Raw genomic sequence first — 26,690 nt, forward strand, 5'->3', positions numbered from 1 at the left:
CTGTTAGCTTAGCATTAGCTTGTCGCTAATGCTGCGGTTCTCAACATGAGGCACGGAGGCCCGAGAGTCCGCAGGTTTTCATTCAAATCAATCGATACAGCAGCTGCTTCCAACCAGAGAGGAGGAAGTGATCAGAGAAATCAGCCGCTGTATTTGTCTGACTAACTCTGACTTGACGCAGCTGTGGGAAGCTAACTGTTAGCTGTTAGCTAAAGAACAGAAACACAAGACGGACTCTGTCCCTCCTGTTCAGTCAGCTGGTTTAAAGGCAGCAGCTTGTAAAATAATGTAAAAGCGGTGAGCTGTCACTGTACTGAGATCAGTGCAGTAAGTCTAATGTAGAAAAACCTTCTACAAACCCGCTTTGTTGATCTGGATCTCAGGCTTCAGAACATCTTCCAGCAGCCTGCGTTGGCGATCAATCTCTTCTTCGTACTCTGCTATCGTTCTTTCAAACAGCCCAAATATCTCTTCAACAGCCGCAGTTAGTCGCTGCTTCACCGACGCTCTCAGCTGACGGACTGAACACATTTTCCACACAGCGCGTGGACACGGAAGTCTCTCCTGCAACACTTGTTTGCACCAGTGTCAAGTTGGCTGTGTTCCGCCAGCTGAAATAAGAATAAGACTTCCGGTCCGATTTATTTTAAAGAATAAAAGTGTAATTTCTACAAATCCACAACACTCAAATATTGACTAAAAACAAATCTTTTTGCACAAAAAAACAAGTAATTAAGGGATAAGGGATGTAATATTTTAGTTGAAAGTTTCCCTCTACATTTAAACAGAGATTTTTGGACTACACAGGCTACACAGATATAAACACTACACAGGTCAACTTTCACTGTAAGTGCACAAATTATATGTAAAAACACTCCTGCAGACTGAACTTTCACTACACACTAACATTTAGGCTCAAGCTGAAAAGTCACGACAGGCTCTCAAAGTCAGACACTGTGACACTTTCTGACTCTGCAGAGTTTCAGTGAAACTGCAGCGGAAAGCATCTTGTCAAGACAGAGAGGAGCGAGGCGAGCGGAGATCTATATCTTTAGATTACTTTCCGTTGTTTTCCTTTCTAAAGTCTAGTTTCCATGTTTAATGAAGCAGCAGAAGACTGTGTGTGTATGGATAACTCTATCTGAACGGAGCTCGCGCCCTTCGCTCTTCTTTCTTAAGGTTTTACCTCAGACTCTTCTCCCGGTAGCCTACAAAGCTTTTTAAGTTAGCATAGCTAGCTAGCTGCTAACAGACAGACAGGGACGGAGCTTAGCAACACAACGCTAGCTAGCTAAAGAGACTGTTTGATATCGAGCAGGTTGTGTTTTGACTCAGTAAGCAGCGTTATTGTATAATGTCTAAAGTCCAGAAGCTGAGAGCGTTGGTGAAGCAGCGACTAACTGCGGCTGTTGAAGAGATATTTGGGCTGTTTGAAAGAACGATAGCAGAGTACGAGGAGGAAGTTTCTCGTTCAAAAGAGCAGAACGACCGACAACGAAAGCTACTGGACGCTGTTTTACATCCTGAAGTGCGGCTACACAGAGCAGGTTGGTGACATTTAAATGTTATTTTCACATTACTCATACACATTTCATCATATTTCTGTCGTGAGCAACTGCAAAGCAGAGCCGCAGACAGACCAAACGTTTTGCTAATTTCCTAAAATTTGTTTTAAGTTCAATTTCATGCATTTTCAATATATTTGCCTGATTTATGTCCATCTGAACTATAGAAATATGTCATTCTCCTCCAGTCCCTTCAGTGATCACAACACCTAGTCTCCATGTTAAAGTCAGATGTGGGTTTTGCCAGGCGAGTCTCCTCCTGAAGAGCTGCTGCAGGGTTTGAGTCTGTTCACAGCAGCTTACTAAGCATGGCTGTGTTTACAGACACAACAGAATGTGAAGGAACATGAACAGAGGATTTTTAAAAAGTAACTGGCTAATCCATAGGCTGATTAGTCCAAATGAACAGCTGGGGAAGCCTATAACATCTGATAGACTACAGCAGCCTACAGTTCTACATCTGATGCTCAGTGTGTTGCAGTGGAAATCGACCTCAGCCCAAAAGTGACGTTTGATTCAACTCTGATAACTGACCTGAACTTCCTGAGCTCGTGGTCTAGATTTGTTGATAACTTGAATTGGAAAAATATCTGGAATCTTCCATACAAATATCTCCTTACCAATAAAGTAAGGGAAGTTTCTTTCAAAATCATACACAGATATTATCCTGCAAGTCATTATCTACTTAAGTTTAAGAAAGACATTTGTGTTAACTGTTCAGGTGCAGCGTTGTTTCTGGGTACATTTCACACAATGTCCCTACACTAACTGACTCTGACTTTTCTCTTTACTGGGAAAATGTACTGTTTGGTATCTACAGTAACAATAGTAATACATTTAAAGATTTATATAATCAATTTGATGATTATTTTAGCAAAATGTCATATTCATAAATCCAAATTTAGCCATTCTAAACCTTTATTTATAGTTTTTGAAAATGAAACCAAACAGTACATTAAAACCATTTTTAACTCAAAAAATAAGAAAGCTGCAAAAAACATCTATTTGTGTTCTTTGTTTAATGTTTTCACTTAGGAAATTCCCCCTGGTTCTGATGTTTTGTCTGTATTAATGACTTCTTTGTTTGTATGTGATTTCTATTGTCAATAAAGATGTCCAAAAAAACCCCAAAAAACTTCCTGAGTTCGACCCTTCGAGGGCCGAGGGAGCGAGTCGACGACGAGGCAAAACCTCACAAGCGCATATTTCCCAGGATGCATTGTGATCGTCCGTCAATTCATGTGCAGGAACAGGTGATAAATGTTTGGGAGCTGCACCGCCTCCAACCGCAAGACCCTGCAGCGCATAGTGACCTCGGCTGGGCAGATCATCGGTGCCTCACTCCCCCCCCCCCCCCCCCCCCCCCCCCCCCCTGGACGAGTGACCTCACCGTCCCTCACTCAGCCTCTTCAGTCTCCTGCCATCTGGGAGAAGAGACCGGAGCCTCTGAGCCTGCTCCACCAGACTGGGTAACAGCTTCATCCATCAGGCTGTCAGGATGCTGAACTCTCTCTCCTCTGCTTCCATAAAGTCTGGACTGTAACCCCCCCCCACCTTTTGACTTTGACTTTTGACTTTATTTATTTATTTATTTATGGTTATTGTGGGGTGATGTGCCAGGAAAGCCACCGGACAATCCCGACTTCACTTTTTCTGTGAGAAGAAATAACAAAAAACAGAAACAACATTTTACATCCATAGAATAGAAAGTCGTGCTAAAAACTGAATACAAAGTGTGTAAGCAAGTTACAGCTTTAAAAACAATTTACATGGGGCGCCCTGGTGGCTCACCGAGTAGGGCGCATACCATTTGGCTCCGGCCTTCCCGTAGCGACCCGGGTTCGAATCCGGCCCGTGGTCCTTTGCTGCATGTCCTCCCCTCGCTCTTTCTCCCATACCTTCCTGTCTCTCTCTCACTATATCTCTCAAATAAAGCATAAAATGCCTAAAAAAAAAACAAAAACAATTTACATATATTTACTAGTGAATGTTAAACACTGCATTCCCAAACAATATTGAATAATGCTGCTCTTTGCCATTTTAAACTCTTACCGTCTACTTCGACGCCACTTTCACTTCTGTCTGAATCCGATCTGAAGCTGCCGAGGTTCTCTGCTTCTGGTACAACACCGTGACAACTCTAATGGTACCAAGCTTAGGTTAACTTACTCACAGTTTTCCTTAATGTGTGTATGTGTGTATTTCAGTCTTCCCTCCAGACGTCCAGCAGCTGCTGGTCAGTGAAGAAGAGGTTCCCCCTGAGCAGCAGGACTGGAGCCCCAGTCTGGACCAGGAGGACCCAGAGCCCCCACACATTAAAGAGGAACAGGAGGAACTCCGGACCGGTCAGGAGGGAGAGCGGCTTGGAGGGCCGGAGGAGGCCGATATCACCGAGTTCCCGTTCACTCCTGTCCCTGTGAAGAGTGAAGATGATGAAGAGAAACCTCAGTCCTCACAGCTTCATCAAAGCCAAACTGAGGAGAACAGAGAGGCAGAGCCTCTAGCCAGCAGCTCAACTGAACAGATGAAAACAGAAGCTGATGGAGAGGACTGTGGAGTATCAGAACCAGCCAGGAACTTAGATCCAGCTAGTCATTTACAACCAACTAGTGATGGCAAGACTTCAGACTCTTCTGAACCTGAGACTGAAGACAGTAATGATTGGAAGGAGATTGGGGAACCTCAGTCAGGTTTACACTCACTGAAAAACAATGAAGTCCTTGTAAGTCATAAAACATCTTCTGTTGGGGAGGAACATTTTAGTTGTTCAGCCTGTGGTAAAACATTTCTTCAGAAGAGTCATATGCAGAACCACATGAGAGGCCACACAGGAGAAAAACCATTTAGTTGCAGCGTTTGTGGTAAAGGTTTTGTTCATAGAGGAGACTTGAAGAGACACGTGAGAATCCACACAGGAGAGAAACCATTTAGTTGCAGCGTTTGTGGTAAAGGTTTTGTTCATAAAGGAGACTTGAAGAGACACGTGAGAGTCCACACAGGAGAGAAACCATTTAGTTGTTCAGTTTGTGGTAAAGTATTCAGTCAGAGTGAATCATTACATTCACACATGATAATTCATACAGGGGAAAAACCTTTCAGCTGTTCAGTTTGTGAAGAAAAATTTAACCACAGATCAACACGGTCAAAACATATGAGAGTCCATACTGGAGAGAAACCCTTTAGTTGCTCGACCTGTGGGAGAAGTTTTGGTGATAAAGCACGTTTGAAGAGACACATGATGATCCACACAGGAGAGAAACCGTACAGTTGCAGTGTTTGTCAGAGAAGTTTTCGCCAACCTTCACAGGTCAGAAACCATAAGTGTGTTGGTGAGAGCAGCAGCAGGTGAAGCTGCAGAGCTGCTGGTTGAGCTGAACTGTTCAGCAGGAACAGAACAATAAACTAGAGACACATCATGATAGTCCATCATTCAGGAGGAAACCCAAACCCTTCTAGTCAGTGTTGTGGTTCGGGATGCAGCCAGATCTGAATACTGCTCACACACATCTTGTGTTAATGTTGGCTAATGTGAGAGAGAGAATTACTGTTGCTGCTCTTTGGCTCAAATTCAGGTTCAACTTTCCCATGTTAGTTTTATTTCACTGTTACAGGCTCCTTAATATCAGGCTGGGCAGTAATTCAGTGTCATTTATTGTCAGTAGAATCACATCCTGATACGCAGCAAACAAGCTATTGTGATACACAATTTTGTCGTATAAATTAATGATAAAAAGCAAATACTAATTGAAATCTCTCACAAAATAAGATCTGACATAAATTGGAAAATGTTATTTGAAAATGTTTTATATTGAATGTATTGAAGAAGGGGCGTCCTGGTGGCTCCAATCTGCCCCAGGACCTTTGTCACATGTCTTCCCCTTCTCTCTGCCAGTCTTTCCTGTCTCAACTTTGAACTGTCTAATAAAGGTAAAAATGTAAAAAAAAAAAAAAAAAAGTCTAAAAAATGTAAGTGGGTTGAAGAAAGTATCTTGCACATTATGACAAAAAATACAAAACAGGCTCCTTAAAGCAAAACATTTGTTTACATTGTGTCCAACTAAAATGTGTCAAATGTGCAGTGAACAGACAAAAGGTGAAAGTTTCCTCAGCACCGTACAAAGACTCACTTCACAAAGACTTATTTATAGACTCAAATTCAGTGTGAGCCAATCAAAGAGACTTGTGGCAAATGGGGAGTGCAAACAATTAGTCAATAAGGCAGCTGAGGCCATAGGAGGTCTATACAATTCACATGAATACAGACTATTATCATTACCATTTGCGTTCTGCCCCCAAGTAACCTCTGTTCTATATTCCCACCCCTACCTGTCTTGCTGATCTGCTCTGTGACACAGTAGGAGGTTTGAGACAGAATGACCGGCATCATGGAAATGTTTGGCTGTAGGTGATTTGACATTGTTTCTGCCAATGGCACTTTTGTGTTCTCATGTTCTATAATCTGTGTTTTCACAGGTCTTTTAGTCTCGCCTACGTATTCTAACCCACATGGGTATGAGGTGAGATAAATAAACAGCAGATGTACCTGTAACACATTGTTTTACCATGTATGTTTTAGAAGCCGTATGGCTGGTGGCTGGTGGGGTTTTTGTCATGTATTTTATCATCTGCCTTATGTGCTTGTTCATGTTTTCTTACAACTAAGGTTGTATGGCAATAAAGTATTGAATCGTGAATCTTGAAAGTGTTTTTCTTCTCACAAGCCGTACAGTTGCGGCAGGGGAAGAATCTGGTCAGACTGTCCAAACGTCTCTGGATAAATACAGAGGGGATCAAGCTGTCTGCATGTACAAGGAAATCTCTTACATCTCTAGACCTGTAATAGGAGAAGAGAGGACCGTCAGACAAAGGTTTTCTACAGATTGGATCCAAACACAACACATCCCAGTGTTTCTCAATGATGTCCCTGATCTCACCATTAAGGGGAGAACAAGTAGTGACACACATGAATAGTTTCTCTCAGATCTTAAGTTTGTGGACGGATTCAAATCCGTATCACATCATTCAATTTCTCCAATGGAGCCTGCCACAGAAGGAAATAATCATCAATATATCTTTTGTACATGAGAATATGACTGGAGAAAGGTTTTATGTTTAAGGAGGAACTTATATTCCCAATAGCCCATAACCAGTTGGCAAAATCAGGGCCAAAGCTAGAACCCATGGATACACCATGAGACTGGAGGTAAATAAGAGTGTAGCTGTACCACAAGGGGGTGCAGGCACCTGTCAAGATAGATGGAGGTTCCAATAGACTTTCATTAGAGGCAACAACTGGGCAACCTAGAGATGTGTACTTTAGGTAAGGCAAACACTACAGGTACAGTAGGATGATCTTTTGTTAAAACTTAAATTGTGACTGAAATGTAAGAGAAGTGTCCATCTCTTGTTTGGGTGTCCTAGTAGGATCCCCTTCTAGTTGTCCCCCACCAAAGGGGGGACTATGGATCGGTCTCCGTCTGTTCGTTAGTTAGTTAGTCACACTGTAATGTTGACTTTGTGCCGCTAGGGGGCAGCATTGACAATGAATGGGGACTCAGTGGTAAAGCACGTCATACAGTTAAAGTTATCATACAATGTGGGGGACAATGAATGGGGACTCAGTGGTAAAGCAATACAGTTAAAGTTATCATAGGTAACATAATAGTCTACACATGCTCCACACTTGGAGACATCAGACTGGGTTGATGTGTTGAAGTGAGAGTCAATGGAGGATTTTCCAGTGCAGCAGCAGCACATGGCGACCCCAGCAGAGACATTCCACAGGGGGACTGTCCTTTCCAGCTGCCAACACCCAAGCCACACACCCCTTTCAGCATGGCAGACTTCACCCTTGACGAAGTACAGGCAGTAGTGGAAAAAGCTCAAGCAGGATCTGCTCCAGGACCATCAGGCACCACTTACAAGATCTACAAAAACTGTCCACAGCTACTGAAGAGGTTATCGAAGCTTTTACGGACACACTGGAAGAAGAAGCAGGAACCCTGGCTCTGGACACTCACTGAGGGCTGCTTTGTCCCTAAAGAACTGAACTTGGCAGGACTTGACCAGTTTCGAGAGATCTCCGTTAGACGTAGAAGGGAAAATATTCTGGTCCATCATTGCCAAAAGACTTCTTATCTACTGGCCAATGAGTACATTGACCCAAGTGTCCTAAAAGGAGGAGTCCTGGGGTACTCTGGATGCCTGGAGCATACATCAGTGATCAAGGAAGCCAGTAGTAACAAGAACACATTCTCAGTCGTATGGTTAGATCTCGCCAAAGCCTACCCAAGCGTACCCCACCAGCTGATCCAAAATGCATTGGAGCACTACCAAGTACCATCAGAAGTAGTCAAGCTCGTGATGTCACACATGGATTCGCTGAAGATGAGGTTCACTGTGGGAAACTTCACCACCAAATGGCAGAGGCTCGAGAAGGGCATCATGGCAGGATGCACAATATCCATGGTCCTGTTTGTGGCTGCCATGAATCTACTACTAAAGGCAGGAGTAATGCAATGTAGAGGGCCAAAAGCGGATGGCGATACAAGACATCCGACCTGCAGAGCTCTCATGGATGATATAACTGTGATGACTCCATCGATCCAAGGAACGATCCAAGGATGGATCCTAAGCTCGCTGGAGAAGATGGCTACATGGTCACGGATGCAATTCAAACCAGAAAAATCTAGGAGCCTAAGTATCCTGAAAGGAAAGCTGACAAAAAACATCTTCAGCATTCAACGGTCTGAGATTCCAACGATCCAAGAACAAGGAATCCGATGCCTTGGAAAGAATTATGACAGCACCCTGAAGGACAGCAGCAACCTCAAAGACACCATGGCTCAACTAAACATCTGGCTCAAGGCAATAGACAACAGCCAGCTGCTTGGGAGGTTTAAGGTGTGGTGCTTCCAGCATGGCATCATACCCAGACTGCAATGGCCATTCCTGCTGTATGACTTTCCCATGACTCAAGTGGAAGCAATGGAGCAACTGTGCAGTAAATTTGTGCGAGAATGGCTGGGTGTTCCCCCAACTTTCAGCTCGGTCAACCTGTACAGCAAGACCTCCAAGCTCCACTTACCAGTCTCATCGGTGATGGAAGAATTCAAAGTCACCAAGGCAAAAGAGCAGTCAGCACACTGCTTCTATCTGAGGATGAGATAGTCCGACACACTAACAAGACCATCAAGTGAGGCAGGAAGTGGAAGCCCCAGGAAGCAGTGATGGAAGCAGAAGCACACTGGAAACATCAGGAGATCGTCAGGGTGGTCTGTCAAGGACGGCTAGGACTTGGAAACTACAATGCCAAGAGATGGAGCAAGGCCAATGCCAAAGGCAAGAGAGGACTCGTGGTGCAGAGGGTCCGAGAGGCAGCAGAAGAAAACCGCTGCGTAAAAGCGGTAGGGCTCGCCTGCCAGGGACAGTGGATGCAATGGGACCAGGCACTCGAGCGTTCGCTGTCCTGGAAGGAACTCTGGGGTACCGACCAGTGCAAGTTGACCTTCCTCCTGCGCGCTGTGGCTGACTTCTTGCCAACCCCAAACAACCTAAAGATCTGGGGAGAGAAGAAGAAGACGACCCATCCTGCAAGCAGTGTGGGGCAACCTTTTGCACACTGAATCACATCTTGACTGGATGTCCCAAAGCACTGGGAGAAGGCCGATGCAGGTGGAGGCACGACAAGGTCCTTATAGAAATTGTGAAATGGGTGGACCTGCAGAGGGTCAAAGCCAACAAACACCAGGCATCACCACCCGAATTTGTCAGTTTCCAAAGGGAAGGAGATATGGCTCCTAGAGCAAGAATAACTGCCAAAAACCCCCATTTTGCATCAAGCTTCTGACTGGGAGATGCAAGTGGACCTAAAGAAGAAACTTGTCTTTCCAGAAGAGGTGGCAGTAACCTCACTACGACCAGACATGGTTCTTCTATCCAGGAGCACAAAAACCATCTTAGTAGCCGAACTCACAGTGCCCTGGGAGGACAGGCTAGCCATCTCTCACCAATTGAAGAAAGCCAAGTACCAGGATTTGATTGATGAGGCTCTTGTCAAAGGATGGCATGCAAACTTATTCCCCATTGAAGTCAGCTGCCGCAGTTTCCCAGCAACATCAGTGCGCTATTTCTTACAGAAGGCCGGCTTGGAACCCAAACAACTGAAGAAAGCCATGATAGAGATAGCCATGGCAACTGAGACCAGCTCAAGATGGTTGTGGTTGACGAGAGCCCGCAGTTGGAACCCTTCTGCAGGCAAAGGCTAATTTGGTCATTTGGCAAAACGCTTGTGACCCTGAGATACCTGCTGAAGATGCAGAAGGGTTCCCAACAACGCAATGCTCTACCACCCTCACACCAAGGAATACCACCATGAGAAGGAACTTGCAACACCAGATCTTAAGTAGCTCTTGCAGTTTCTGCTTGTAGCAAAGCATCTCTGATGTTTACTTCACCTTATATTTTGTACTGTATTGAGTAAAAACAATTACAGTTACTACATTTCAAGATATAACTTGTAAGCCTAATTCTGAGGAGAGTAGGCAACAGAAATATATGGTCAATCTGTCCTTTCATTGTCCCATATGAAAATGCTTATACAATTTCACTCATATTTCAAGTTCACTCAGCAATCACTGACTGACCAAAGGGTGGAACTACATCACTGGTGGAGGACAACATGTTTACTATTTGCTTGTTTGACAGAGAAAGTTGTGTCTGCAGATTGGGAATGAATTTCCTGATCATCACATTCTTTGTTCATGAGGGCCAAGCCCAGGTTTACAGACCAGACTGTTCATCCTACTCAAAGACAGAACTGTTTCCCTATCCATTCTCCCAGAGAAACCTTCTCCCACCTTTAGTCTGTTCGCTGCACTTTTGACACTTTTTAGTTGAGCATTATGTAAATAAATGTTTTCCCTTTTTGTGCCTTTGTGTTAAGATCCCAAACACCCCTACTGGACTTGTGGATTTTAGTGCATGTTTGCTGCCCCCATTCCCTGAGCTTTGAGTGGCTTATCATGGCTACTTTTGCTGAGATTCAAGGCATTACAGATACTAAAGTACAGACTCCTATTCTGCAGAAGAGATGGAGAGGATCATGTTTCCTCATGCTGAATTACCAGACATTCCTTGTGTGGTTGAGGAAGACTTTATAAAAAAGTTGAAACACCTCTCACTGAAGGCAGCAAGGCTAAAGGTCATGGCTCAACTCTGAGTCTGTAAGAGCCAAACGAATCCCTGGGGGCCTCAGAATCTGAAAGGCTCCCAGCCGGTCGCAGCAGTGAGGAGTTCTGCAACAAATGGTGTGAAATCTAGACAAGGCCTCACTAGATCTATATTGGACTTTCTTCTTTTTCTTACTTTGCTCGGCCCAGGAAAGAAAGACCAAATAATTACAATAAAAACTTTTTTTCTACATGCCGGCCTGTATAATCAAGACTGATGATGTTGGAGTTTATATCATCCTGTGGAGGGCGGTGCTATGCCTAGCTGCATCTAAACTGCCGCTAATTCAATACGAAGAAGAAGAAACTTTGTGACGTCGCGCAAGATGGCCGCCGGTGTCTGTAAACTTTCGTGAGCGGAGGATTAGTTTCCGTTGTTTTCCTTTCTAAAGTCTAGTTTCCATGTTTAATGAAGCAGCAGAAGACTGTGTGTGTATGGATAACTCTATCTGAACGGAGCTCGCGCCCTTCGCTCTTCTTTCTTAAGGTTTTACCTCAGACTCTTCTCCCGGTAGCCTACAAAGCTTTTTAAGTTAGCATAGCTAGCTAGCTGCTAACAGACAGACAGGGACGGAGCTTAGCAACACAACGCTAGCTAGCTAAAGAGACTGTTTGATATCGAGCAGGTTGTGTTTTGACTCAGTAAGCAGCGTTATTGTATAATGTCTAAAGTCCAGAAGCTGAGAGCGTTGGTGAAGCAGCGACTAACTGCGGCTGTTGAAGAGATATTTGGGCTGTTTGAAAGAACGATAGCAGAGTACGAGGAGGAAGTTTCTCGTTCAAAAGAGCAGAACGACCGACAACGAAAGCTACTGGACGCTGTTTTACATCCTGAAGTGCGGCTACACAGAGCAGGTTGGTGACATTTAAATGTTATTTTCACATTACTCATACACATTTTATCATATTTCTGCTGTGAGCAACTGCAAAGCAGAGCCGCAGACAGACCAACATCTTGAGTGAGGTCCCAAGATTTGTCTATTTAAAGACATTTCATGTATTTTTCAATATATTTGGATGATTCATGTACAAAAGTGACATTTTCCTCCAGTTCCTTAATTTCCAGTGATCACAACACCTAGTTATCATGTTAAAGTTATGTAACCCCAAGTAGGAAACTGAGCAGGTCCCGGACCTCTTGAAGGTAAGCAGCCAGACACAGAATTATAGGAAAAAAAAGTTTATTCACAACAAGTTAATTTGAAAACACTCGTGTCATAAAGAGGCAAGTTGGATATCCAAAATATAATACAGTTGCTTGAGTACAACAGCTGTTCTAGCTTCAGTCCAATATTAATAAATGCTCCATTAGTAAAGTGCAGCAGAGCCACAGGACAGCCTCACTCTGGAGGAAGAGGCTGAGGCTGAAGCAGTGACCATCACATGGACAGTCCTACAGATGCACACATAAGGAACAGTATTAACCTCGATACATACAATACACACCAAGCTATGCAAATGAATACAAATAAATTTACTAGGAGCAGCAGCAAGGCTCTAGTCCCTGGAGCGACAGTGGACCCATCAGCTAGGGCAACTGGCTCTGGGATAAACCACGTCCCGTCAGCCTCGCTAACACAATACATCATACAATATAATTACATAATACTTTGACAAATACCAAAGACACACAAACGGTAAAATACCTGCTTAGCACCGGCTCATGCGTACCACCCTCTGTGAGGCGGCCCGGCCGATAGCGCGTCTCTGAAAATGGTTTTATTTTTAAACTCAATCCAGAAACTTAGAACAAACTTTACCGAATGTATAAATATCCAAATTATACTCATGAGGCAAATAAATAAATAATAATACAGAACTAGCCATGAGAAAAGATAGAATAGAACAGATAGTATAGATAGAAAAGAAAGCCACACCTATACTAAGCTCCTAGCTCCGCCTGGCTACACCCCCCCCCAACCCTAACCCTCCTATTATGTTTGGGGTCAATTTGAGCCCATTCAACATTTAACGTCTCTAAAAACATGATTGACATTATTTTTCCAGCTTTATATTTCATGACTTTTCCTAATTTCATGGGGAAAACTGGTAAAACTCAAATTTAACATGATGATACGTTTTCAGGTTCCTGTACACACTTTGTATACAGCCGTGTTGTTTTGCTCATTTTGACCCCAAACACAAAACGCATGACTTATAAAACCAGAGGAAATATAAAAGTTTTACACAGATTTTCTTTCTCTTTCTTTTGACTGATACTGAGTGAACTTTCTCATGCAGTTTGTTGACCTTTAAAAAACGTTCCCATGCTTTAGAGCCAGAGCACAAGACAGTTTTATCTCACCTGAAGATTTTCTGTCCCATCAGCTCTCTGAAAGTTTTGGTGACTAATTTACTTTTTATTGGTGTTTTTTTCATTATTGACTAACTGCTCTGTGTTACTTGTAGATGTTCTGAAGTGTAAACTTGGGGAACATTTTCAATTACAATAAGTTTTTTGTGGGTTTAAATTACTTTACATAAAAGGAGTTTGTTATAGGATGGCTAATCAGAGTCCCACTGATTTTATTATCTCTTGAGTCTGAACACAGTGTAGAATGTCTGCCTAATAACATTTGAACATGTCAAAATAAATTACAATGCTCCTTTTCTTAAAAGGATATAACTTGGAAAACAAATATAAAACTGACTGATAAAATAAACAATTCTTCTTCAGAAAAATAGGCATGTATGCCTAGTAACATTTGAATAAATGACAATACTCCTTTTCAAAAGGGAATAAGCCTGAACCAAATATAAAACTGGCACATAAAATCCACAATGCTGTCGTCCATAAAAGGAACTGATAACCTCGGAGGCATACGATTCCGATGGATCGGACAATTTGGAACCGGTTCTCAACTGGAACCGGTTCTCGATTCCCATCCCGCCCCATGTTCGTCCGACCCGCTAGCCGCCTTCGTACATATGATGTCCTCAGAGTCTGCGTCCTCGCCATCGCTCTCTGGTTGTCTAACAACCAGCTTCGGCACGACTTCCTGATCGTCCTCCTCCACCTGTACTGGGCCACACGGCCGGATCTGATCGGAGGCCGCGAGGAACCGGCACTACTGTATAGACCGGTTTATAAGGATTCAGTCCACAGGCGGGTGGGGGATGGAGAGCCAGAGATCCTGAATATTACGCCTGCCGGTAAATTGCCGGTTCCGTCCATAAACGGACTGTCCCGGCTGCAAGTCTGCATCCTTGGTCGGAGGCTCCAGGTTCTGATGCCGAGACTCTGCCTCTGAGCCTCTGGGCCTCTGGGCCTCTGGGCCTCTGGGCCTCTGAGCCTCTGGGCCTCTGAGCCTCTGAGCCTCTGGGCCTCTGGGCCTCTGAGCCTCTGAGCCTCTGAGCCTCTGGGCCTCTGGGCCTCTGAGCCTCTGAGCCTCTGAGCCTCTGGGCCTCTGGGCCTCTGGACCTCTGGACCTCTGGGCCTCTGAGCCTCTGAGCCTCTGGGCCTCTGGGCCTCTGGGCCTCTGGGCCTCTGGGCCTCTGAGCCTCTGGGCCCGGTCTTCAGCCACCTGCAGCCGCTCCTGATGCTCCTGAACCCGTTCCCCCACACATCGAGGGCCGTGACTAGAGATGCACCGATCGATCGGCCGGTGACCGGAATCGGCCGGTTTTCAGCTGATCGGCCATGACCGGTGACCGGCCGATCAGTCTCATATATCCGATTCTGTGCCGGTCAAATTTAAGACAACGGTAAAAACTCCGCTGTAATTAAGCAATATTACACGAGAGGGTGTGCGTTACCGTGATGCTTACGCACACCCCCGAGTGTAATATTGCGATTATACAACAGTTACCAACAAAATAAAAGATACAAACAAAATGTATTCATATTGTGGGGCAATTCGCTCTCAAAATAAAAAACGTTTTGCTAGTGTTATCTCAGTTTCCCTGGAAATACATGGGGTCTGACTAATAACTGGAAAACAATCAGTCACGTCAGTAGACTCCTATGTAATGGAACCTAGTTTACTACTCCAGCAAGTAGGCGGAGCCTTAGTAACGACCTGCAACAGAGACGAGTTCTAGTCCCTGTTGAGTCAGCAGCCAACTGGAGCTAATGCTTTCTAGAGATCGCGGGATTTCCCAAACTGAATAAATACCACACATATAAACACAAAACTGCCTTGCTAGCTCAATCTTGTTGTAACTAAGATATCTGCTGAAAAAAATAATTTTTCCATGGACAGATTTAGCTACTATGTCCGCGAACTTCACATGTATTTTTAAGCTAGTAGCGCCGTGTCACCGACTCACTGGCACAGCTGATGGATGCAGAGCGTCTGTAACATCAAGGCTGAACAGAGTTAGCGTAGCGTTATATTTAAATATATTGTATGATAATATGGCGGAGTAATATTTAGTGATAAGCACGGCTAGGTGTGCTGTCATGCTGATTTGATCACGTTCTAAATGTCTAGTTGATCAATCAGATCGCTTAGTCGGAACTACCTGTTGTATAATAGTCCATACTAGTAATAGTCCGTGTGTTGTTATATAGATCTGTTGCACCTGTTTTCTTTCGGGAAAGTATAAAGTGGGATATACTGCAATTCATTTTCATTTGGATTTTATTTGTTCAAAAAAGCTCTGTCCAGTAACCTGGAGCACTTTTTTATTTTGAGATTTGTTTGAGTGAGAGTGAGAGAAGGTCCTGTAACCTGGTGCAGTTTTGGAGAAAATGTAAGTTATTAATAGTCAGTTGTTTTATTATGAACATACAATTGAATTTTAATTTTCCATTAAAGAAAAGTTACAAAAATGTTTGTGTGTGCTGTCAATTATAGTTCTTAGAAAGAAAATAGGAATCGGCCAAAATCGGAATCGGCAGGTCAGACTTTTAAAAAATCGGAAATCGGAATCGGCCAAGAAAATTGCAATCGGTGCATCTCTAGCCGTGACGGTATTGAAATGTTCTTACCGCAGTGAAAAAGTAGCGCCCCCCTGCGGTTTGGTGGTTTACCGCCAACCCCAGTCACTGCAACATTTTATATTGTTTATTAATATTATTTCGTATAATACGTAGGCTATTGATATATTTATCAATATTATATTTTTTAATTTTCCTGTGAAATGATAAAGACTAAGAACAAGCGTTAATAGAAGTAGTTTGAGGTACAGAGAGGAGCGAGGTCACATGACTCACATGGTCACATGATCATACTGTAGCCTATGTGTTCCAGCCTCTCTGATGTGGGTCTATACTCTAAATAAATGCCTACAGGTCCGTTCCACATCTGTCCCTAAAGCACCGCTTGCCCAGCTGTGCGATATTGGACCTTTTACACCGGCTGGCATTGAGATTTCAAATTACAATTTCTCAAACTCTGGAAATGCTATGTAATGTATGTATGTATGTAATGGTCTCATCCTTCCTTGAGTTTTTCTAAGTATTTGGGCTTTAAAGGCCTGCGTTTTCAGAATTCTAAAAAACAAGTATTGTAAATAAAAACATTTTTGCAATTTTCTCCGTGCAACATACCCGCAACTTGTGTGACGGGCTACAGCGCGTTGATAGACAGATGTGAAAGTCTCTCCCTCTCCTCCTTTTTCCATCCACCAAGTCAGCGGCATCAAAACTCCATGTAAAGTAATTTCACACATGATTACTGACATTCCTTTAGAACAACAGTGCGATGAGGCACACAGCTCCCGGACAGGAAGTGTGCGATAGCCTCCGTGGATGAACTGAAAGCATTCATCGCCCTTCTGTCTTTCCATGGAATATCCGAACATGAATATCGACAGCTAGTCGACATAAACAGACTTTCAAACGAACCAAAGAACCGCTTCAGAGAAATCCTGTGGGACTGTTGACTGTCGGTCGGAGGAACAGAGGAGAGCAGAGAGACAAGTGTGAGTAATCACATTCCCAAAAGGATTTAAAGGACAGAGCTGATTATATGTATTTCATGGGTCTGTGAAATTAGTGAGTCAGTATCTCCTGTTCTGAAAGGTTTCTAACTGTACACAGCCTACAAACAAAATGTCGTGAAAGGAACTCCTTGCCCTAGTTAATGCGGCGCCTAAAACAGAGTCATATGAAAACTGTAATGGACGCATATGAAGTGAACCAGGAGACCAGAGGCAATAAAGTGGAGCTGCTGGTGCAGCCGCACCCCTACTTCCACTGTCTGTTTGAGAATGTGGACACGAAATGTCTGCACCTCAGTGTCGTCATATGTGGCTTCAGCCATGCTGCAAAGGAAGCATCATTGATCTCATTAACGTTATGAAGTAATGGTAACAAGCATAGGTTAACTTACTCACAGTTTTCCTTAATGTGTGTATGTGTGTATTTCAGTCTTCCCTCCAGACGTCCAGCAGCTGCTGGTCAGTGAAGAAGAGGTTCCCCCTGAGCAGCAGGACTGGAGCCCCAGTCTGGACCAGGAGGACCCAGAGCCCCCACACATTAAAGAGGAACAGGAGGAACTCCGGACCGGTCAGGAGGGAGAGCGGCTTCGAGGGCCGGAGGAGGCCGATATCACCGAGTTCCCGTTCACTCCTGTCCCTGTGAAGAGTGAAGATGATGAAGAGAAACCTCAGTCCTCACAGCTTCATCAAAGCCAAACTGAGGAGAACAGAGAGGCAGAGCCTCTAGCCAGCAGCTCAACTGAACAGATGAAAACAGAAGCTGATGGAGAGGACTGTGGAGTATCAGAACCAGCCAGGAACTTAGATCCAGCTAGTCATTTACAACCAACTAGTGATGGCAAGACTTCAGACTCTTCTGAGCCTGAGACTGAAAACTGTGATGATGAATGGAAGGAGACTAGAGAACCTCGGTCAGGTTTAGACTCGCAGAAAAACAACAAAGTCCTTGTAAGTCATAGGAGAGCTCATACAGGAGAGAAGCCATTTAGTTGCTCAGTCTGTGGTAAAAGTTTTGTTTATAAAGGACACTTGAAGGGACACAGGAGAATCCACAAGGTGGAGAAACCATTTAGTGATGGCAAGACTTTAGACTCTTCTGAACCTGAGACTGAAGACAGAGAAGATGATTGGAAAGAGAGTCATAAAACATCTGTTGGAGAGAAACGCTTTAGCTGCTCAGTCTGTGGTAAAACACTGAATCGGAAAGGACACTTGGAGTTACACATGAGAGTCCACACAGGAGAAAAACCATACAGTTGCAGCATTTGTGGTAAAAGTTATGGTCAAAAACGAGACTTGAGTAGACACGGGAGAGTCCATACAGGAGAGAAACCATTTCATTGCTCCGTCTGTGGTAAAGATTTTGCTGATAAAGCATATCTGAAGGTACACATGAGAACCCACACAGGAGAGAAACACTTCAGTTGTTCAGTCTGTGGTCAACTATTTCGTCATAAGATAAATCTGCAGAAACACATGACAGACCACACAGGAGAAACACCATACAGTTGCAGCGTTTGTGGTAAAAGTTTTGGTGACAAACACCACTTGAAGAGACATGACAGAGTCCATACAGGAGAGAAACCATTTAGTTGTTCAGTCTGTGGTAAACGTTTTGGTTATAACGAAGACTTGAAGATGCACATGAGAATCCACACAGGAGAGAAACCCTTTAGTTGCTCAATTTGTGGTAAATTATTTAATCACAAGGGTAATTTGAATACACACATAAGAATCCACACAGGAGAGAAACCCTTTAGTTGCTCAATTTGTGGTAACATATTTCCTCACAAGGGTAATTTGAATACACACATGAGAATTCACACAGGAGAGAAACCCTTTAGTTGCTCAGTTTGTGGTAAAGTATTTCATTACAAGGGTAATTTGAAGAAACACGCAAGAGTCCATACAGGAGAGAAACCATATAGTTGCTTAGTTTGCGGCAAACAATTTAATGAAGAAGGAAATCTGAACAAACACACCAGACTCCACATAGGAGAAACCGTACAGTTTCCGTGTTTTGGGGAAAATATTTAATCAGCTGTCACATGTCTAATGCTGCATTCCATTGGAAGTCAAAGTCGAGTTCAGACTTCCATAAATACGACCTGCCAGTTGGGGAAAAACTGTTCACATCAGCCTCCGAATGGTGATTACAAGTAGGATATCTAGGAATTTTTTTCACACTGATATTTCCCATGTGGCATCACAAATTGTGTAAGTGTGTCACTGCTGTCGGCAGTTGTAGATAAGAAAAATAAAGTCTGCGTACAAACTGAGCAATATCTGATGCAGTTTGTTTATGGTTGATTTTAATTTCACAATTATAGATAATTTTGGATGCGGGCGTTCCAACAAGTTAAACAGGTGATCACATGACATCCTGTTCTTTTGTTTCTTCCGATGTGAGGTGAACAGACACTTCAGCTGCTTCAGGAGGTTTGATGTTATTTGCAGTGGAAAAACCTTTTGTTCAACTGTGCGCACAATTTACAACGTGACAATGTTCTTGTTGAGATGTTCTTTGCTCAATAAAAAGTTGTGGGAATATTTCCACATGGAGAAAGATGAAACTTTTGTACCATTTTTCATCGAGGCTTCAAAGATATTAATAAAAACTGTTCAGAGTTTCTATCGATCCAGTTGTATTTTACAGCCTATTTAGTTCCCTAGTTGTACCAATGCTGTTACACTGGAACAACTCTTCAGCCTTGAACGTTTGCTTGCATTGTGTTAATGTTTAGTTTACTGTTTTACTAATCTGCTCTAGGGCTGCAACTAACGATTATTTTCATTTTCGATTAATCTGTTGATTATTTTCTCGATTAATCGATTAGTTGTTTGGTCTCTAAAATGTCAGAAAATGGTGAAAAATGTGGATCAGTGTTTCCCAAAGCCCAAGATGACGTCCTCAAATGTCTTGTTTTGTCCACAACCCAAAGATATTCAGTTTACTGTCATAGAGGAGGAAAGAAACCAGAAGATATTCACATTTAAGAAGCTGGATCAGAGAATTTTGACTTATTTTTCTTAAAGAATTACTCAAACCGATTAATCGATTATCAAAATAGTTGGCGATTAATTTAATAGTTGACAACTAATCGATTAATCGATTAATCATTGCAGTTCTAATCTGCTCTGTATATGAGGTCTTGTTACATTTGGTCCTGCACCCAGTATCTCAATCCTGTATTGTGCACCTGTCTCACAAAGCATGTTTAACATAGGGCACTGATTCTCAACCTTTTTCATATCAAGGACCCTAATTTAGTCCACATTAGAGCCTGGACCCCCATTTGATGAGATTTTGTCTCTCAGCCCCGAATCTGAGAATATTTTTATTGTTAGATTTGATTTTGTCCAGAACTCCATGACTGTCTGTACTGTAGATAGAGAGAGAACAGAGAAACTGATCAGAACAGTCTTTCCTCTACATTCTCTAACTGTGTTCACTTGAAAATGATGAAATTAAATAACGCTGAAGTTCAACAGTTCATCAGTTTGCTCCGGACCCCCTGGAACCCCCTCATGGACCCCTGGTGGTCCCCAGACCCCACGTCAGACCACCTGGAAGGTCTAGAAACCTGAAACAGAAATATATGTCAATAACAACACCTGTCTGATGTTATGTGATACATTGAAACACAACATAAATGATCACAGATGGAGTCGGAGGTGACAGAAAGTTGGCTTCTTTTTTTGTTTTTATTTTACAAATGGTATACAAATGACAATACAATTTTACAATATATTCACCCCCCCCCCCCCCCCCCAGTCATTCTCCAACAGAACCCCACCCCTATTGCCCCATTGCTTCATTTTTAGCCAATAGTAGTTAAGCAAAACCAGACTAGTAATACAATTTGCAATATATACTAGATGTACACTGAGAGAAGATATCAAGACATATATACATAAATCTTTACTCAGGCAAAAATAAATAAAATAAGATCATAAAATTAAAAAATATATAAATAATACAAAATAATAATAATAATAAATATATACGTATATTCATATACATACACATATATACATATATACATATACAGAAAGTTGGCTTCTTAACATTGCTGCCATGGTGAAACTGATCTGTACCTGCAGAAGTATGTAAGCCATGTTTGTGAAAAAGGTCTGCTGCAGGTGCTGTGATGACTTCAGTAAAATAGGATGTTAGGATGGAAGTGGAAATTGGAAGAAAGACTTCCTAGAGCAGCTGAACAGTCACCAGGTATTTATTTTACAGGAAGTGGATGATCCATGAATTTAAACATATTTACAAAGAAGGGAAGAAACAAAGTGGGGAAGCAAAAACTAAAAAAATCAAACTTTAAGTTAAAACTAAACTCAGGCCCTTTGAGCTCGGGCTCTTCCAGAGTTCAGCCTGCAGCCTCATGAAGCCTTGGAAATGGTTTCCAGTGTGAACACCAAAGACATCTAAAGACGCACATATGGTCTTCTTTTCAACTTTTTGTTCTGGCAGCAACTGAGAATGTTTAAATAAATCGTTCCATCGCACTCGGAACTCGGAGAAAAGCGAGTCGATCAAGTCGGAGTTCTGCGGTTGTTAAAAATATTTTGGGATATGAAATTCCAAATACCTGCCCTGTGATGTATCTTGGGAAAAATGGAACATTTATATGAGACATGACACCGACTAAATGAATGTCTAATTAACTAACTATTCATTGTTATTTTTATTTGTTTGTGTATTTTACTGTACTATTTTTTGTGTTGATGCTGATGTGCTGCTCTGTCTATATCTTTGTGAAAACAATAAAAACTTAAGTGAGAAAAAAAAAAAAAAGTCAGAGTTCCCAGTCGGAAATTCGGACAAGATCCAATTCCACTCAGAACTATCGACTTCTGACTTCCAGTGGAATGCAGCATATATAAGGAAATCAGGTACAGTGGCAATTTTGAAATAGCCTGCTCAGGGTCACTGGTTCCAGACTATAGATAAAAGATTTATAACCACAGACAGACACGAGGAAACAGGTGTGTTGTTCTGTTCCTGCTGAACAGTTCAGCTCAACCTGCAGCTTCACCTGCTGCTGCTCTCACCAACACACTTATGCTGTCTGACCTGTGAACGCCGTTTAAATCTTCTCCCACAGACACTGCAGCTGAAGGGTTTCTCTCCTGTGTGGATCATCGTGTGGTTCTGTAAATGCGTCTTTTGGCCGAATCCTTTACCACAAACCGAGCAGCTAAACGGTTTCTCCGCAGTATGGACACACATGTGTTTAACCAATGTTCCTTTCCGACCAAAACTTTTGTGACAAACTGAGCAGCTGAAAGGCTTTTCCCCTGTGTGACTTCTCATGTGTCCACCCAAGTTTCCACTCTTGACAAATCTTTTACCACAAACTGAGCAGCTAAACGGTTTCTCCCCAGTATGACTTCTCATGTGTACGACCAGTGTTGCCCTGTGAGTATAACTTTTGTTACAAACTGAGCAGCTGAAAGGCTTTTCCCCTGTGTGACTTCTCATGTGTCTGACCAACACTGAATTATCCCTGAATCTTTTACCACAAACTGAGCAACGTAAGTGATTCGCCCAAGTACAGGATCGCTTATAACTTACAAGGACTTTATTGTTTTTCACTGAGTCTAAACCTGACTGAGGTTCTCTAGTCTCCTTCCAATCATCATCTCTGTCTTCAGTCTCAGGTTCAGAAGAGTCTGAAGTCTTGCCATCACTAGTTGGTTGTAAATGACTAGCTGGATCTAAGTTCCTGGCTGGTTCTGATACTCCACAGTCCTCTCCATCAGCTTCTGTTTTCATCTGTTCAGTTGAGCTGCTGGCTAGAGGCTCTGCCTCTCTGTTCTCCTCAGTTTGGCTTTGATGAAGCTGTGAGGACTGAGGTTTCTCTTCATCATCTTCACTCTTCACAGGGACAGGAGTGAACGGGAACTCGGTGATATCGGCCTCCTCCGGCCCTCCAAGCCGCTCTCCCTCCTGACCGGTCCGGAGTTCCTCCTGTTCCTCTTTAATGTGTGGGGGCTCTGGGTCCTCCTGGTCCAGACTGGGGCTCCAGTCCTGCTGCTCAGGGGGAACCTCTTCTTCACTGACCAGCAGCTGCTGGACGTCTGGAGGGAAGGCTGAAATACACACATACACACATTAAGGAAGAGACTTCATAATGTTAATGAGATCAATGATGCTAACATTGCAGCTACTCACAACAGAAATATGATGAAATGTGTATGAGTAATGTGAAAATAACATTTAAATGTCACCAACCTGCTCTGCGTAGCCGCACTTCAGGATGTAAAACAGCGTCCAGTAGCTTTCGTTGTCGGTCGTTCTGCTCTTTTGAACGAGAAACTTCCTCCTCGTACTCTGCTATCGTTCTTTCAAACAGCCCAAATATCTCTTCAACAGCCGCAGTTAGTCGCTGCTTCACCAACGCTCTCAGCTTCTGGACTTTAGACATTATACAATAACGCTGCTTACTGAGTCAAAACACAACCTGCTCGATATCAAACAGTCTCTTTAGCTAGCTAGCGTTGTGTTGCTAAGCTCCGTCCCTGTCTGTCTGTTAGCAGCTAGCTAGCTATGCTAACTTAAAAAGCTTTGTAGGCTACCGGGAGAAGAGTCTGAGGTAAAACCTTAAGAAAGAAGAGCAAAACTTCTTCTTCGTGAAGTCTAACTTCCCAGAACACGAGCTTCCAGAAACCTCCTTTCTCTCTTGTTCAGAGACTGTGAACACCTTCTTCTTCTGTTATTACTCCCATGTTAACAAAGCACGATGCTGCCGGCTGGTGTTTCGGTGGAGTACTGCACGATCACCAACGAATGCTTTCACCACGGAACTTGAGTAAATGTACTTAGTTACTTTCCACCACTGTCCCAGGTGAGCCCCACACAGCAGTCCAGAGTTCAGTACAGACAGGATGGAGGTCTCCCAGGGCCAGTGTGGCTCTGTCGGTCCACTTGGAAAAACAACTGGTGAGTAACGGCGCCTAAAGGGCTGGAACTTCTGCCTCGTTAGTCCATCAGACCCAACCAGGTCAGTCCACCTGGTTCTGTTCTGGAACCACTGCCACAGCACACTAACCTGGTAACCAGCACACCACCTGGGCCTCGGGCACCTCGGTCCTGTCCCACACACCCTCAGATCTGCTGGAGGATCCGGCCCAAACCCAGTGTGTGTCAAAGGCCTCATGGGAACTGGCTGCCCCTCTCCTGGCTGCATATACAATCTAGTAAAATTATGTATATATATGATATATAGCATGTATGTAGTATAGGATATATATGATGTGTGTATATATATATATATATACAGTATGTAGTGTGTATATATGATGTAGTATGCATATGCCATGGATATGATGCTATGTAAAGCCCTTTGAGACATGCTTGTGATAAAGGGTGATATAAATAAACTAGACTAGACTAGACTAGACTAGACTAGACTTGACCCCACAGTTCCAAACAATTTTCGTCCCATCTCCAAACTCCCATTCTCCTCTAAAGTCCTTTCTCTCTCAACTGCTCTCCCACTTTAACCCTAAAAACATCCTGGATGAGGTCCAGTCTGGTTTCTGAGCGTGCTAAATGACATCCTGCTGTCTGTGGACTCAGGCAGCTGTGCCATTTTCAGTTCATATATCATCTTGGGTTGGTATGATGGTTGGTTATGGGCCAAGGAAGAACTGATTAACTATGTCGATTGGCCAAAAGGGGGCGTGGCTTATCACCAAAAGGTGATAAGCCACGTGTTGACAGACATGGAGGAGGTCTGTCTCTACTGAACACATTTTCTAGTATCACATTTGATCAACTAAATTTTAAAATAAAGCAGACCAGTAACAAGCATCAATAAAGGTCAAGTCACTGAGTCTGAACTGGTTTTACAGTATCATACATGTTTCGAAGACATGGGGTCCTACAAGGATCCATTTATAGGTCTGGGGACCACCAGGGGTCCTTGAGGTGGTTCCTGGGGGTCTCCAGCAAATTTATGAAGTGTTAAACTTCACCATTATTTAATTTACAAGAAGTTAACACTCAATTAGAGAATGTAGAAGAATGACTGCTTTGATGATAGTTTCTCTGTTATCTCTCTACCTGCAATACAGACAGTCATGGAGTTCTGGACAAAATCAAATCTCACAATGAATATATCCTCAGATTTGGGCCGGAGAGACAAAATCTCATCAAATAGGTGGACTAAATTAGGGTCCTTGATATGAAAAAGGGTGAAATTTAAGAGCTCCAGTCAGGTCTGTGTTCAGGAGAAAGATGCCGGTATGATCAAATAAGGATAAGAAGGTTCTTTTTTTAGTGACGGCAAATTCATGCTCACTGAGTGTTTGTAAGGAGGGCGAAGGATCAGCTGCTGCTTTGTCTTCACTGCTGCCTTCAAACACACTGGGTTCCAACTGGGAGTTGAGAGGAATGGATACAGATATGAATACTTACAGAAATTAATAAATTCATGATCTTAGAATTATAAAGTTCTATCTGTCTTCAGGATAGTTCTGAGATATTGAGCTTCAAAGTTTTCAGCATCCATTGAGTTAAATGGAGATGGGTCCTTTTGTTTTAGAAATTACAGACTCAAAAATCATTATTTTCAAAAAATAACACCACACATATGGCAACAGGCACTCATAGAATAGGTTCATGCGACTAACTCAGTTTTGACAAAAAGGTCAGATAGAACCTTATAATACCAAGGTCAGGAATTGGTAAATAAATGCTGAAATAAATAATTAAGGAAATAAATGGGTATAGGATACACAGTACACTGTTCTACTCGATTTTATTTATTTATCTCTGTGTACATTTATTTATATAAATAATTACAAATAAATAAATTTACTAATATGTATTTATTTTGGCTGTTAAATTCAATGCTGTCTGGAATCAAATCTTATTACTCCCTGTGGAGAAAGCGTTGACGTGATGACGTTTCCTCCCGTCGGACGTAAACGGTGACGTCACTACCGCGCAGCGAAGCTAGCTTTAGCTCTTTAGCTGTGTGGAAAATGTCTGAAGTCCGTCAGCTGAGAGCGTCGGTGAAGCAGCGACTAACTGCGGCTGTTGAAGAGATATTTGGGCTGTTTGAAAGAACGATAGCAGAGTACGAGGAGGAAGTTTCTCGTTCAAAAGAGCAGAACGACCGACAACGAAAGCTACTGGACGCTGTTTTACATCCTGAAGTGCGGCTACACAGAGCAGGTTGGTACAGTAAAAATGTCATTTCCTCATCATTCACACGCGGTTAATGCCATTTCTATCACGACTAAAAGCAAAGCTGGCGTCGCTGTTGTCGTACGTCACGTTATACGTTATGTTTTCATTAAAGTAGAGCTTTTCCTCCTGTCAAGCCGCCAATGCTTAACCGCAGTAAGACCGGAAGTGAAGCGATTTTGGTTTCAAACTGAAAGCGTAAAAACTGTCACTCCTGAGTACAGAATAGAAATTGTATCAAAATATTCAATTAAATCGTTATAGTAAACATGGAGGCAAAGTCTACATGTTAAATTGATGTTCTTTGAAAAATGTCCTTTTCACAGCATTAGTCATACAGGCCGGTAGATGGGCCTGCCGTTCTCAAACACCAAACTTACACCACATTAGATGTATTACTACCAATATCTAAAATATTCTCACCTGGCAAGGGCTGGTAAACGACATATAGTAGGGCTGGACGATATGGTTGGAGTCAATATCACGATAATCATAAGGATTTTTTTCTATATCGGTATATATGATGATATGGCTCACATAAGCGAAATCACGTTAAATAGTCAAATTAATGTGAATTTTGAAGCCAATAAGGAAGTGGCTGACAGCGGCAATTCCTCTAACGTCCGCTAGATGCTGGCTACAAAAACACTCTAAATCCCGCCCAACTCCATGCGAGTCAATGGGACCACAACCCAACTTCTCACTCAAAATATAAAGTCAATAAATCTTTTCGACAAGAGGTTATGGTCTCTGTAGCTAATTTCACTTCTTCTAATATGTATCCATATGGCGATTTTCAAA

General features: G+C 42.8%; 2 protein-coding genes across 2 annotated transcripts in view; one reads left to right on the top strand and one right to left on the bottom strand.

The window, feature by feature from the left end:
• The window catches only part of LOC139642124 (zinc finger protein 91-like), a 188,275-nt gene that overhangs the window by 9,868 nt on the left and 151,717 nt on the right, over positions 1-26,690 (bottom strand). Inside the window, exon 7 of the mRNA XM_071516855.1 lies at positions 21,801-22,179. Coding sequence (XP_071372956.1) covers positions 21,801-22,179 — 379 coding nt within the window. The remainder of the gene's footprint in view (positions 1-21,800; positions 22,180-26,690) is intronic.
• Positions 17,862-26,690, top strand: part of LOC139642125 (zinc finger protein 658B-like) — a 42,859-nt gene continuing 34,030 nt past the window's right edge. The window contains exon 1 of the mRNA XM_071516856.1: positions 17,862-18,690. Coding sequence (XP_071372957.1) covers positions 17,906-18,690 — 785 coding nt within the window. The 5' untranslated portion in view covers positions 17,862-17,905. The remainder of the gene's footprint in view (positions 18,691-26,690) is intronic.

Source organism: Centroberyx affinis, unplaced genomic scaffold, assembly GCF_046629955.1.
Source record: "Centroberyx affinis isolate AG114_WGS23_722 - 3 ecotype Tasmania unplaced genomic scaffold, CSIRO-AGI_Caff_v1 ptg000434l_1, whole genome shotgun sequence".
Lineage (NCBI taxonomy): Eukaryota > Metazoa > Chordata > Actinopteri > Beryciformes > Berycidae > Centroberyx > Centroberyx affinis.